This window comes from Vanacampus margaritifer, chromosome 17 (genome assembly GCF_051991255.1).
Source record: "Vanacampus margaritifer isolate UIUO_Vmar chromosome 17, RoL_Vmar_1.0, whole genome shotgun sequence".
NCBI lineage: Eukaryota > Metazoa > Chordata > Actinopteri > Syngnathiformes > Syngnathidae > Vanacampus > Vanacampus margaritifer.
Genome location: NC_135448.1, coordinates 7404477 through 7418803, shown reverse-complemented (window position 1 = coordinate 7418803; position 14327 = coordinate 7404477). Strand labels below are relative to the sequence as shown.

Below are 14327 nucleotides of genomic sequence, written 5' to 3'. Positions count from 1 at the left end.
GGGGGGGGGGGTCTGCAGCTAATCCAAATCCAGCCTCTTTATTGAGTTCTAATGGGATGTTCCAGCTCAATGCCTGCGCCTTTTCTCCAGTCAGAAATGACTGTCGCTTTAAGACAACCATCTCTGGGTGGCTGGTTTCATATGCACCGACGTGTTCGTGGAGAAACCTTGTAGACACACGCGCGCTCGCGTGCGCGCGAACGAGAGCAGAAATAGGCACAGTGTTCCAGGAGAGATAGCGCGCAGGTTATCAGTGCTCTTGAGGATGAAGGCATCTTGAGAATGGCCTGCACGCCTTTAGAGTAGAAGTCAGCACCATTACGCATCTTTGGAAGGGACCCCCCCCCTCCCTTCCCCCTCACCTTTATCTGGATTGGGGACAACAGCATCCCTTTAAAGGAGGAGGATAGAGAGGCATGTCGGAAAAACACGGTAAAAATCAATTGTTTATTGTATGGCGCATTTTTTTTTACGCTGTGCTTTTGTGTGCTTGGAAACTATTGTATTCACTTTTTAAAAATACAATCCCCATTTGTCACCTTCTCCATCCGATGTGCGCATTTGTAGCCTATAGATGCAACGCGCTGCGTGGGTGCAGCCAGCTGAGAAACATCATATGCGGCCTTAAATTATCTTCTTTTATGTCATTATCACACTTTTTTATTTTCAAGTGTTTTTTTTTCCCAATTGGATTTGTTATTTTTATTCATTAGCCTTAACAAATGTTGGCATTACGTGGGCGTGCAGGCTGACATAATGATGATGTGATCGTGTGAATTAAGATTAAAGAATCACGTCACATGACTGGAAATCAAATGCGTGGCCACTTCGTCATGTACCTCCACACGCCACAATATTGTCCTGTATTTTTTTGTAATTTAAGCACATTAAATCAGTCTCACTGATTATTTTTTGTTAACCTTCTAATTTCCACTCATTGTCCAAACATCCGTTGATGACGTCGCGGAATGCCACTACACCTGCTGATGGTGAACAGTAATTTTGGATTTTGTCAATTAAAATAATTAACACTAATCACTTGTCACTGTTATACCGGGATATTGGTCAGCCTCAATATTAATACCCACAAAAATAGGGAAATGAAAAGTGGCTAAGCAGCTCGTTAATTATGAACCATACGCCATCTAGTGGAATAACATTACATTACGATACAACACTCAACTAGTTTGTGTGTGTGCGTGCGTTTGTGTGTGTGCGTGCGTGCGTGTGTGTGTGTGTATGTGCGTGTGTGCGTGTGTGTGTGTGTGTGTGTGTGTGTGTGTGTGTGTGTGTGTGTGCGTGTGTTTACAACAGCAACCAGTACAGCTCAGCCGTTGTAAGTGGGGAAAAAAAAACAAAAATAATAAAACACGATTAACTTCAAATGTTTATTTTATTTTATTTTTAGTTATCCTTTCATTCTTTCTATACTGAAGTATCACGGGTGGGCTAATGTGTTCCTTAGGGCAGGGCGACGTAATATTGCTAATTATTGAATTTCTTATATCTATTAGTTGGATCTCTGAAGTTCCTGCCCATCCATCAAATGTGAAATTACTCAGCCAAGTAAAATCATTTGGTAGCTGTTTATTTCTGAAAATGCATCAAACTATACCAAAATAGCTGCTAGCATTAAGCTAACATTAGCACTGTAAACAAACCACCATTAGCCATGAACTAGTAACATTATATGAGTTGTGTTGTGTGATTTAGAAACTCTTCTTTCCATAGTATTTTGACAAAATAAAAATAAAATATATTGTATCCATCCATGGGTATAAATGGAACTATGGTGTGTTAAAAAGTCACCAGCCAGGGCTTAATACAATCATTTTTATCGACACCAAAACTACAATTTGATCTCAGCATACTCTGTAAAGAAGGCAATCTGCTTTAATGGTTTTATTTCAGTTAAAGGTCATCCCTCCATCATCAAAATCCTTGCCCCTTCTTTCAATCTGTTTCTGGTTCCGTTCCTGTCTTGATAAGCGTATGAGAGAGATAGCTGGAGGAGGTCTATTATGTAAAATCGCTCCCTAAACACAAGTCGTCATCCTTCATCACAGCTGTTCTGCTCTCTGTCCCTTCAAGTCCCTCCCTATACTATATCCTATGTCACGCCCTCATCCATGCTCAACATCCTTTTCCAAACAGCTTGCAATAGCCTCCGCTTCTATTAAAACACATCAGTCAACACGGGCTGGAGTCACATGTTTACAGACAGAGGTATGTTTAAAAAAAAAAAAAAAAACTCCACAAATGCTAAGGAAGGTAGTTTTGGAGGGTTTGATGGAAGGGGAACGGTCTTTATTCTGAGGAAATGTCAATCAATGTCATCATTAGCACATAGACGGGCATTCCTGCAGGAAAATGTCAGTGCCCTTTATGGATCTTACTTTAAGTCTTTCTTTTGGAAATATGGTAAAGAACAGACACGGTATAAACAAAAGTAATGGGACACATGGCCTATTTTTGTTTTTAAGTGTGCCTGTGAGAGTTTTATCCAGAGACAAGCCATTACGCAAGATACTTTAACACAAAAAACAATGGAATAACACATGTAGACAAATAATTTAACATTAGGTATCCTCTGCAGAGAACATCTTATGTGACCGTCTCCTTCCTGTAATGTACTGCCCCCAGGTGACCAAGATGCATATACCAAAACGATCAAAACAATGTCCATTGAACTAAAGCAACAACAAACAAACAAAATATGGCAGAAACTTTTAATTCTTTGTGCTCAGTTATCCTGCCATGCCTTCCATAGTGTCCACTTTTGTCCCTCCTCTCCCAGGCCTTGACGACTCTAGCCGTCAGATGATGCAGCCCCCTCCGTACATCCCGGGCCCGCAGGACCTTAATGTACCACAGCACCCCAACATGCCACCCGGCGCCCAGCCCGGATATCCCCCGCCGCCTCCGCCCCCGGGCTCAGAGGGATACCTCCAAGAGACTCAGTTCCATTGTAACACAATGGTACCCCCGGGGGCCCCACAAGGCTACACAGTCCAGACTCAGGGCCCCGGAGGAACCATGCCTCATCCTCCAGTGGGATATCTCCATCCTGGGTACCCTCTGCAGCTGCAGCCGTGTACCGCTTACGTTCCTGTGTACCCCATGGCCTCGGTAAGTCATATTTAAAAAGATTCTATTAGTGTCATCAACACTTGACATCTCTCTCTCTCTCTGGCTCTCTCTCTCTCTCCCTCTCTCTCTCTCTCTCTCTCTGTCTCTCTAGCTGTTAGCTAGCCGTATATAGGGAGAGTTTGGCCAACTCGATGTGATTGGTCAACTGCTGGTCACATGACATATGGACGCCATGTTGTTACCATGCTGAAACCGAGTTGACCAAACTCTCTATATATACGGCTCTGTACCTAGCTAGCTAGTGAAGGCGTAAATTATAATTTATATTCTTTTGCGTGTTCAAATAAATCAAAGATGAGATTCTTGTGAAAAGGGTCCTTGCAAGGATGATTTATTACAGAGATCTCCGGTCACACAATTGAATATCACCAAAAGAGCCATCCAAGAATGTGTGTCTCCCCCCATGAGACCACAGCCCTTTATTACAATCAGAGTTTGTACAGAAAACGCCTCTTCTCCCATCAAATACGAAAATCAGATTACATTCTCACAGTATGCTTTCACGTGAGAACAAAACAGAATCTCAATATGCCAGTTTGCACTTTCTTCATATTTTAGACATAACAGGTTCTCAGTGTGCCAGCTTGTACTTTCTTCCCAAAACAGAATCTCAGTATGTCAGATTGAACTTTCTCAAGCAGGACACTGAAAGGGAATTTAGACAAAAACAAGATAACAGATAGGTTAAGGTCGAGTTATATTGAGTTTAACCTTATTTCACCTGCTCTACACATCTATAACTAAATTCAAAATGGTTAAAACACTAGCTACCTAGATACACACATTATTTACAGCTCCTTAAAAAAAATCTGAATTAGAAAATAATAAGTAGAAAGTTTAAATATGTGAGGTTGTACGATGATGTTTTAATCAGTTGATTTAATATGATACTCCCAACATGATATACCGACTATGTCCATCTCTTTATACAAACTGCAGCATCATTAGTGGTGGTAAGATTATAGTCCATTGAAACTTTCATTCCCAGAAGCATGTATTCCCTTTCAAATCTTGCAGCGAATTATAATTGCATTGAAGAGGTTATGAAAGCAATAAAGAGCTGAGCCAACTTCAAAAACATAAATAAATTGCAATGGAACAGAAATAAGTACACATCCAATAAATTCTAGCATAGCTAAATTTTAGATGTTAAAAATGTAACTCACAAAAATTGTAAACATCATTAAAACTGTGAAAATTTCCCATTTCCATTGTAGGGGCAGCCTTACATGCCTGCAACAGGAGGCCACCCGGCGATGCCTCCGGGTCAGATTCACCCCATGCAAATGCCGCCCAACATCACCTTGATGGACCGCCGGCCACCGCACGACTACTTGCCCATTGCCGTGCTCACCACGGTGTGCTGCTTCTGGCCCACCGGCATCATCGCCATCATCAAAGCGGTACAGGTGGGTGTACTCACAAAATGTCTGTCTGTCTGTTGTTAGACATTATTAACATTTTGAATTCTTTATTTCATATATTAACCATGTTGAAATGTTTTATAGATGTGTAGAGTAGGTGAAATAGTGTTGAACTCAGTATAATTTGACCTTAACCTTGTTTTTGTCTAAAAATTCCTCCTCAGTGGTTTGCGCACACACATTCTCTTCGTGAGAACAGATTTTGCCACACACATACCCTGAGAGCACCATCACTCATGGCCACTCTAAATTCAGTTCAATTTGTTTGTGAGATATTGTTTAGGGAAGAAGTACGAAAAGTACCCTGAGAGTATATTTTGTCTAAAAAGATGAACACAGCTGCGGACTGTGTACGAAAATAATATTATGTAACATATTGTGTGAGAACCAATCTGTTTTACTTATTCATGATGGGAGGAGAATAGGTGTTCTCTTACTGATTTGGATTCTTTAAAAGCTGTATTCCGCAAAAGAGGGGACACACGCGCACCCTTTAATTCCACCTTTTACGTGATGTTGAGTGTTGCCGTGACCGGAGAATTCTCTGAAATAAATCATCCTTGCAAGGAGTTTTTCTTACAAGAAATCTGTCTTCAATTTTTTGGAACACGCAAAAGAGGATAAATAATTTGCCTCTAACACTGTCTGTCTGTCTGTCTATCTATCTATCTATCTATCTATCTATCTATCTATCTATCTATCTATCTATCTATCTATCTATCTATCTATCCATCCATCCATCCATCCATCCATCCATCCATCCATCCATCTATCCATCTATCCCCCCCCCAGACCTGCCGGCAACATGCAGAAATTGCGACAGCACTTACAAAGACACATCCACAGATAAAAGTTCTACTGACGAAATAAGTAAATTAAAACAGTTATGACTAAACTAAAACAGTTATAACTAAATCTGTGCAAAATACCTTCAACAACATCTATCCATCCATCCATCCATCCATCCATCCATCCATCCATCCATCCATCTATCCATCTATCCCCCCCCAGACCTGCCGGCAACATGCAGAAATTGCGACAGCACTTACAAAGACACATCCACAGATAAAAGTTCTACTGACGAAATAAGTAAATTAAAACAGTTATGACTAAACTAAAACAGTTATAACTAAATCTGTGCAAAATACCTTCAACAACATCTATCCATCCATCCATCCATCCATCCGTCCATCCGTCCATCCGTCCATCCGTCCGTCCATCCGCCCGCCCGTCCGTCCGTCTATTTGCTAGCTAGCTATCTGTCTATCCACTAGCTATCTAGCTAACTAACTATCTAGCTGTCTGTTGATTTGCTTGCTAGCTATCTGCTAGCTAACCAGCCTCTGTCTGTCTGTCTATCTATCTAAGATTGATTGTAACTTTTATATGTCATATCATCTTCTGATTTCAAAATCTGTCTTCAGTTTAATTCATAAAATCAGACGACGCAACCTGGCCCTGTACAGTGGTTACTGCTCAGGTAGCGCGCACACACAGTAATGTTTTTATCTATGTGTGTTCAACAACAGCAGACTGTGCAGTTCCACATGCACCCAACAGTTACATTACATAACAGCACCATTTAGGGAGCAACTGGAGGGGATGTTTTCTTTTTCTTTTTTTTCTTCCTAGTGACCCTGCTCACTCAGCTCAGTTGGCTTTGAGTTGAGTTGAGCTGACAAGGCCTGGGCCTGACTTTGGTGTGTAGATGCAGTGCCGCGTGGCCTCTTTCTTTCTGCACGCTCGGTGACATCGATCCGGTTGTGTTTGCGCTGCACCCACTCGTGCATCTTCTAGTTACATAATATTCAAATGTCCCCTCCTATGGGAATCTGTTTGAGGATTCATTTGATATTCTTGATCATCAGTTTAAGGTCAATGGACTAGTACACTCTTTGTCCTCACTACTAAGACAATTCAGTGCACTAGTACAGTAGAACCACAACTAGTTACACTTTTGGCCTCCTAGTACACATTTAAACCTTACCAGTAAACTACAGCGGTGCTTTGGGATGCGAGTGACTCGCCTGAGCTATGCAGAATATCAAGCATCCTTTTATCGGAGGGTTATAGTACCAAAATTTGGATCAAACATGATTATTATTTTCATATCTTAGCACACAATGTACATGGCCGAGTCACAATTGTTTATCATAACATGGTCAGGGTTTTATGAAATAAAATCCACACATATCCAAACCTTGCCAAACATCCTCGTAATGGAAGCAGGATCAAATCTAAGTGAAAAGCATCGTTTATAATTGTGAAGAATTTAAAAAATTGTCGCATCATTGTGCTTTTAGACATGATTTGAATGAATGAGGCATCAATTGGCAGTATGCAAAATGGCGTTGGACTTAGGTGACAAATTGATCACTATGACTGACTTGTTAGCTTGCGAATCAGTGCACGAGATAAAAGTGGAGAAAGCAAAGAAACAGCAAAGAAAAATATATTTTTCAAGTCAATTATGCTAACGTTGCTTTTTACTTAAATTTATTTCTGCTTGTATTATGAATGCTTTGGGCAAGGTTAATATCAAAGTTACTTTAGTTTACTAAACGAAATAACAAAAATTGAAAACAATTTTTTTGTTAGGAAATGAAATAAAAATGAAAATCCTTTTTTTAAAGTAACTAAAACTAACAAAAGTGAACTGTAATTATAGTGAACATCTTTAGTTTTTGTCTTTACATGAACCTGTAAAGATTGATTGATTTTATATTTTATTACAATATTTTTTGTTGGGTTACTATGCAATACTTGGTGTGATTTTAAAATGTTTATCTTGAACACAAGAAAGGCGCAATAAAAAAAAACTAAAACTAATACTAAAGCTAATAAAAATAAAGCATTTTAAAATCCCTTTTGAAAACTAACAAACCACTCTGGGAATTAATTAAAACTAACTTAATGAAAAAAGAAAAAAAATGACAATGAAAGTTTTAAAACAGGGATGTCAGGCGATTACATTTTTTATCGTAATTGATTGCATAACTTCAATATTTAACTCACAATTATTCTCATTTTATATTTGTTCTAAATGTACAATAAAACGTACAAATATTTTTTTTCAATGTTTTCATACTCTTGATAACATAAAAATGATTTTTTTTTAACTAATATAAATATGGCTGCATCTTTTAGTCATTGATACAGTAATTTCATAATAATTCATACAATTGAGTTGAAATTAAAAATATGTGCAGTACAGTAAAAAATTATATTGATTTGTGTTGAGGTCATTTATTCTGCCACTAGATGGCATAATTGCATTTTTAAGACATTGGTGACACCTCAGTGCATTTTTCTTTTCATATTAACAGCTATTTAATCTTTAACATGAAGTAACATTTTTAAAATTGTAAACTACAATAGTCTCCACAAATATATGCATTATTATTACATTTTTTTGCTGCTAAATTTTGACTTGGACGTGTCTGGAATTCCCCCAGTATAGACTTTCCAAGTAAGGGGCGGTCCTTAATCGCGCGTTGAAAAATGTGTGGCGTTAAAGGAACATTAAATGAACTCAAAATTAACTCACTAATTTTGACACTCCTATTTAAAACTAAACATGAAACCCTCACTGTAGATAGTATAAACGATGACTTCCCTGCCCTGTTTAATCTGTTTTCCAGATTTACCTGACAACCCCTAAATTGTGAGGCTATAAATTTGAGTGAAATCTTCTCGCTCCAACCTTGTCACACATTTCAACGAAGTACTCTTAACAACTTTCCATACCCTCGTTTCTCACTTAGGTACGTACGGCCATCGCCAGAGGTGACATGGTGACGGCTGAAATCGCCTCCCGCGAGGCACGCAACTTCTCCTTCATCAGCCTGGCCGTCGGCATCGCCTCCATCGTGCTGTGCACCATCCTCACCGTCGTGGTCATCATCGCCTCGCAGCATCACGACGACGACTGGGATCCGTAACGAGGCGAGCGTAGATAAATACATGGATACAGAAAGCACTGATAATATGCGCTGCTACTGCTTGCAGCGACGCTAGGCCTGTCTCACACACACACGCACACACACATCCACATTGACAGCCAAAACACCCAATTACGCTGGATGTCCAAATGCCAAATACAAACTGTTATCATCATAATATTTACACTGAGCTGCAATTCATTTGTGTCATGGGAGCTTTGACACAAAGGGTAAGTCACTAAACTATTTAACCAAGTATATGAATAGTTGGGGTGGTTGGATAACCGTGCCATGTTGAAACATGTGTGCTGCTACTGTATTATTGATGATGCACTTGTGTATGAGAGTAAAATTCAAGTGTGAAGGCGAGCGGATCAATACACATTTAACACACCAAATGTAGGCTAGTTGACAAAGTGGCCCAACAGAACTATTTGTTTGGGAGATGTTTTGTATTTGCTGTCAAAACATACAGTATATAATATGCTTGTGGATTTCTTTCAATATATATATATATATATTGATTTATCTAACATGTGCCAGATATTTACTTTGTGTTCAAATTGGCTTGAATTTAATACCTTTGCATATTATCAGTATTATTATGAATCTGAGGTGATGATGCAGCTTCTTACTAGTTCAAGTAGTGCATGATAATAAATGCATTTGTTGTGAAGCAGTATAACATTTCTAAAAGTGTATTTCTAAATTATTTATTTTAGGGGAAGTCAACCCCCAATTTTTTTTGACAGCAATATGTTCTATGCAGCTCCATTAGCAGAGGTGGCAAATTCAGGTCCAGAAAGTAAAAACCGTGCCGCAGTTTGGCTTTAGCCAAAAGAAGAAAAGTTTGGTTTTAGCCCCTGATGCTAACTAGCTAGCTCTCTAGTAGGTGAACGAGCACCATGGAAGCTAGCTAGGGAGCTAGCTAGCTAGCACCTGAAAGTAAAAAACCTGCCACAGTTTGGCTTTAGCCCCTGATGCTAACTAGCTAGCTAGCTCCCTAGCAGGTAAATGAGCACCATGAGAGCTAGCTAGCTAGCACCTGGGGCTAAACTAAGCCAAACTGTGGCAGGGTTTTTACTTTCTGAACTTGGATTTGCCACCTTTGCCCACTAGTCTAAATATGGTATTCTGGTTAATATCATAAAAGGGACCTTTTTTTTAGCAACGACCAATCACAGGGCAGCTTCAAAAAACAGATTAGCTCTGATTGGTTGTTGCCTGAGTGAGCACTGAGCAACTGTGATGTCATCTTCATCCGACAGCAAGTGACAAAACGGCCGCACCCGAAGATGGATAAAAACTGCTGGATTATGCTTCATAAATCATATTACGAAAAAGTCAGGTCACATATAACATATTATTGTCAAGAAATGTTTAAGGTTGACTTCCACTTTAAGAGCATAAGATTGGTTCAATTTAGTCGATGATAGATTTTGGTATATCGTTTTTAGAAGCGTATTGGCCGATATTGTGTTGCACCTAGACACTACGTGTGAATTGGTAACGATTAGGAGACAACATAAGCTTGCATGCCATTTGCAGTTTCTTTAAATTCATCTTAAATATAGAGGCTTGATATGCACATGTGAGCTACTGTATACAGTATTCCTCTGTGAGTGTGGTTGTTGTAGCAATCATTAGATCAACAGTGCAAGATAGGAACACTAAAAATGAATGTTCATGATAGAAGAGAGAGAAAAACAATAATATTGCCTAAACTGCTTTGCAGCACTTTGTTAACATTTTGTTCATCTTCCCTGGACCTAAAGTATGTTTTTGTTGTTTTTTTGGTTTACTTTCACATATCATACTGTTTAAATTATTTGAGTAATTAGTTATTATTATTTAAATAACTGTACAGCGGTGCCTTGAGATACAAGTAACCTGACTTAGGAGTGTTTGGTACAAGCCACCATTTGCCTGATTTGTGCTGCGGCAAATAGAATTAGTAAACAATTCTTTATTTTTTAAAGGTGTGTAGGGGGTGGAGCTTGTTAGCATAATGCTAATGTTAACATTAACGCATATATTCTTTATCCTCTGTGAAGAACATTGCATATTTGTAATGTCTCCTCTGTATCCTATGTATCCGTGTGTCTGTATTGTACTGAAGAGAAACAAAAAGTGTGACAAAACAGTTTAATTATTTACATTATTTATGTCATCACTCAATTTCATTTTATTTTTACAATATTAAAGAGGGCTATTTTTCCTCATTAAAACACATCACAATTTGATTTTGGGGGAGGCTGGAATAGATCAACTGCATTTACATTCATTTTTTATAGCATTAAAAAATAGTTTATAAATTTTGTATCTCAGGGCACCACTGAATACAAATTATTGTTATTCTTATTATACTGTCTCCAGTATTCATTGATTAGGGAAAGCTCCATGATTTAAGTGCTTAACTAAATTTGTATAAAGTTGCTTACGTACTTAGTTCTGTATGTGTTCTTTTTCCTTTTGTTTGCTATGATAATTTTTGTTTGCTATTTATAGCTGATATGAGAGACAACATGTTAAATTTGCCAATTTATTCAAAAGTTGACATATTTTGCCATTATATATTTTTGCCTTATTATTGGGATTTATGGCAGAACATCTGCCCCACAGTTCTGAGGCTCCGACCTTTTGTAAACATGCGTTTGATAATTGAAGACTAATCATCCATAGGTGTGAATGTGAGTCGAATGGTTGTTTATATGTGTGTGCAATTGGCTGGCAACCAGTCAGATGGGGTAGGCTCCAGCTCACCTGCAACACAAATGAGAACAAGAATTATGGAAAACAGATGGAACTAGTTGCCAAGAAAATATAAAGTAAGGACTGCAGTATATGACGACATTATATGGGATTGCACTTTTTGGTGTCATACAGTATTGATGTAAGACATATGTTCCAAAAATGATGATATGAATGTGGAAAAGGTACGAATAGGAAATACTTCAATTCTTTGTACATGTTATTAGGGGTTTTCATCTCTCCAATAAAAGAGGATTTGATGCGTACACTGTAAAAAAAAAAAAAGTAAAAACAAAAACAAAAAAACAGCAATGGTATTTTTCTGGGCTGGGGCGCCCAAAAAATACTGTGAAATAATAGAAAATTACTTTCTTGATATATCTCATTAGATGTCCTTTCAAAATAAATGTTAATACAATTCATGCTACCATCAAAAGGACATTACAGAAATTTTTGTTATTTTCACTTTAAAAAAAAGTGTCAATTCACAAAGATATTTAATTTATTGTTAATTTCTCAGTATATATTAAAAAAAAATCCGTTTTTTTTAGAGTTTTAAAGTTGAATTTGACCTCTTATTCCATTAAATAACAGGCAAATATTTGAACACATTTTAACAATCAATATATGTATTTCTAATGGAGTTTTTTTTAAGAACAGAAATATTGTGTTTTTACAGTTACAGTGATTTCATGTTATTTTACATTTGACATGTAAAATCAGTTTATTTTTGTAAATTAAATGATATTTTTAAAATACAGAAAAAAAACAATAAAAAGTAAAATTCTGTTATATTACAGTTTTTTTTTGTTTTGTTTTTTTACAGTGTATCTCATCGCATGCATACGATTCAAGGACGGCCATCTTAAAGTAATATACTGTGATAATAAAGTAATAAAATGATATTACAATTCCATTCGATAGTGGTACGGCTCAGTTTGAGAGGGTACATGATGCAATGAGTTTGTTACAATATGAACTTGTCTGTACCATAATGTGGCATTTGCTTTGACGATATAGTTCTCCAATTCAAAAAAGGATTAGATACTGTATGTATTTCAATATATTTTTAATGTAGAAGGCTCGCATCTTTTGAATAAAATTTGCTGATTTAAATGTTTTTATTACACCCCTAATATATATATATAAATGGCCTATTTAAAGCATGAATTGAACAGCCGCGTTGCTGTTAAGTGCAAGATATGAGTGTGTTTGTACTAAACATTCACAACTAGCTTATTTAGTTTAGATCGTGCTAACTAGCTGCATCTTCTTGAGCACTTTGGTTTTTGATACAAATATTATTTTATTTCCAGTTTATTGTGTGCTTAGTCTTTATTTGATTTAATTTGACCTTGTCATACAGCAGTGATGATTTTTTTCCAAGGAGGTGGCTGACAAGTAAATACAAAGTGTGCTACTCGGTTTTGTTAAATTGTGATTATTTATTTATGAAGTTGAGCTGTTTTGAGTCATGAATAAAATAAATGAATTACAGTCTGTGAATGACAATTTGGAGGAGACAGCATCTTTTTCTTTGAGTGTGTGTGTTTTTCTTCCACCTCTCTCCAACCTCTCCCTAAAAAGCTATTTATAGCTGACCCGTTTTCCTGCGCCTGTCTTTTTCCCCTTTTGCTCATATACGCTATTACAGTCTCCCTATCTTGTGCATATTCACTTAATTTTTGGGATTTTTTTCCCCCATGATAATAAAATTGAAATTCAGTGGCAGTGAGGGATGAGGTCACTCTGACTCTCTGAGACTCTGAAGCAAAACCAGATAGTGGAAAATGGACTATTGATGGATTGCTGGGAAAGGATACACTTGAATTGTTTCCATTTTCCAGATGATGAATCCAGATGAATTGTGCAAAATATGGTCCAAAATGTCAGTATTCCATCATAATCACCCCCCAGACATATTACAGACACAAGAAAGTATGTTTAGATATTGGATGGGACCTGGGAACCAAAAGATGGAAGCTGAGCCAGGCTTGTGTGCACATGATCACAGATGGTCATTTAGCCTCCTGAGGAGAGCCAACATCTCTGAAATTGTTCAGCTTGGCCTCATGCTGCACGTCTCTCGCCACTCTTCTTTATAGAGTGCCAACTTCCACTAGGTGGGGCACAATGCGTGGTTAGGAAGCTGTGCGGGCCACATAACAGTGCTGGCGTTTGGATAAAAGGGTCAAGACGGATACTGGCTGTGTAAAATAAGACATAGTTGGATGAGTTTGATGTGGAATAATCTGAAAGTTTTTCTGTATGTCTATACAGAAGAAGGACGGAATTGTTGTTTACTTTTACCCTTTTTTGTTTATCTTGCACTTGACAAATACTCCACATAATATTTTTTTTTAAATGAAACTAATATTAAAATTAATAAAAACAAAATTAAAATAAAGCATTCTCAACAAATACAAACTTAGTCTAACTTAATTTAGAAAAAACAAAAGTCAACATGAAATAAAACATAAATTAATTATAATAAAAATCCCAAACTTTTAGAATCCTGGTTCTGACATTTAACATGAGTTTGAAAGATTGGTCAATCTCTCATGACCCAGTATTAAGAGCGTTTGCACACTTGCGCAACCACATTATTTCAGTTGTTTATTTTGACTTCCCCTTTCGAAAAGATAAGATTAAGAAAATATAATAATTTACTTTTACATGTCAGATTTTTTTGAGGGGAGAGGGGGTGATATGATTTTTCTTGGTCTTATTTTTTATTTCACAAAAATGTGTCAACAATGGTGTGTAGACTTTTTATGTCCACGATACATAAACCACTGCAGTGGATAGGAACGGGTGACACGGGAGTGGATTTTCACTCCCGTCCCATCCCACTCCCACAGCAAAAATCCCGTCTCATCCCGGACAATAGTATAAAAAAATAAAATAAAAAAAACAATTACGGCCCACTCCCAGTGAAAACGACTCCGGTCCCGTCTCGCTCCCATTCAGTATTACTCCCACTCCCGTACCGCTCCCATTATGGAGGTCAACTGCATCATTTAATTTAAAAAAAAATTTTTTTTTAAATAAACAACAAGTT

General features: G+C 37.5%; 1 protein-coding gene across 1 annotated transcript; it reads left to right on the top strand.

The window, feature by feature from the left end:
* The first annotated feature begins 116 nt into the window (after positions 1 to 116).
* Positions 117 to 12778, top strand: prrt1 (proline-rich transmembrane protein 1). The gene is made up of 4 exons (XM_077549337.1): positions 117 to 432; positions 2798 to 3129; positions 4368 to 4559; positions 8339 to 12778. Exons 1-4 carry the CDS (start codon positions 417 to 419, stop codon positions 8513 to 8515), a joined length of 717 nt encoding a protein of 238 aa, XP_077405463.1. The 5' UTR covers positions 117 to 416; the 3' UTR covers positions 8516 to 12778.
* Positions 12779 to 14327: the final 1549 nt, after the last annotated feature.

Bases quoted from the DNA above. Each gene is read 5' to 3' on its own strand.
- prrt1 (XM_077549337.1), top strand. The intron at 3,130-4,367 runs GTAAGTCATATT...TTTCCATTGTAG, and splicing joins CTGTGTACCCCATGGCCTCG to GGGCAGCCTTACATGCCTGC. The intron at 4,560-8,338 runs GTGGGTGTACTC...TTTCTCACTTAG, and splicing joins CCATCATCAAAGCGGTACAG to GTACGTACGGCCATCGCCAG.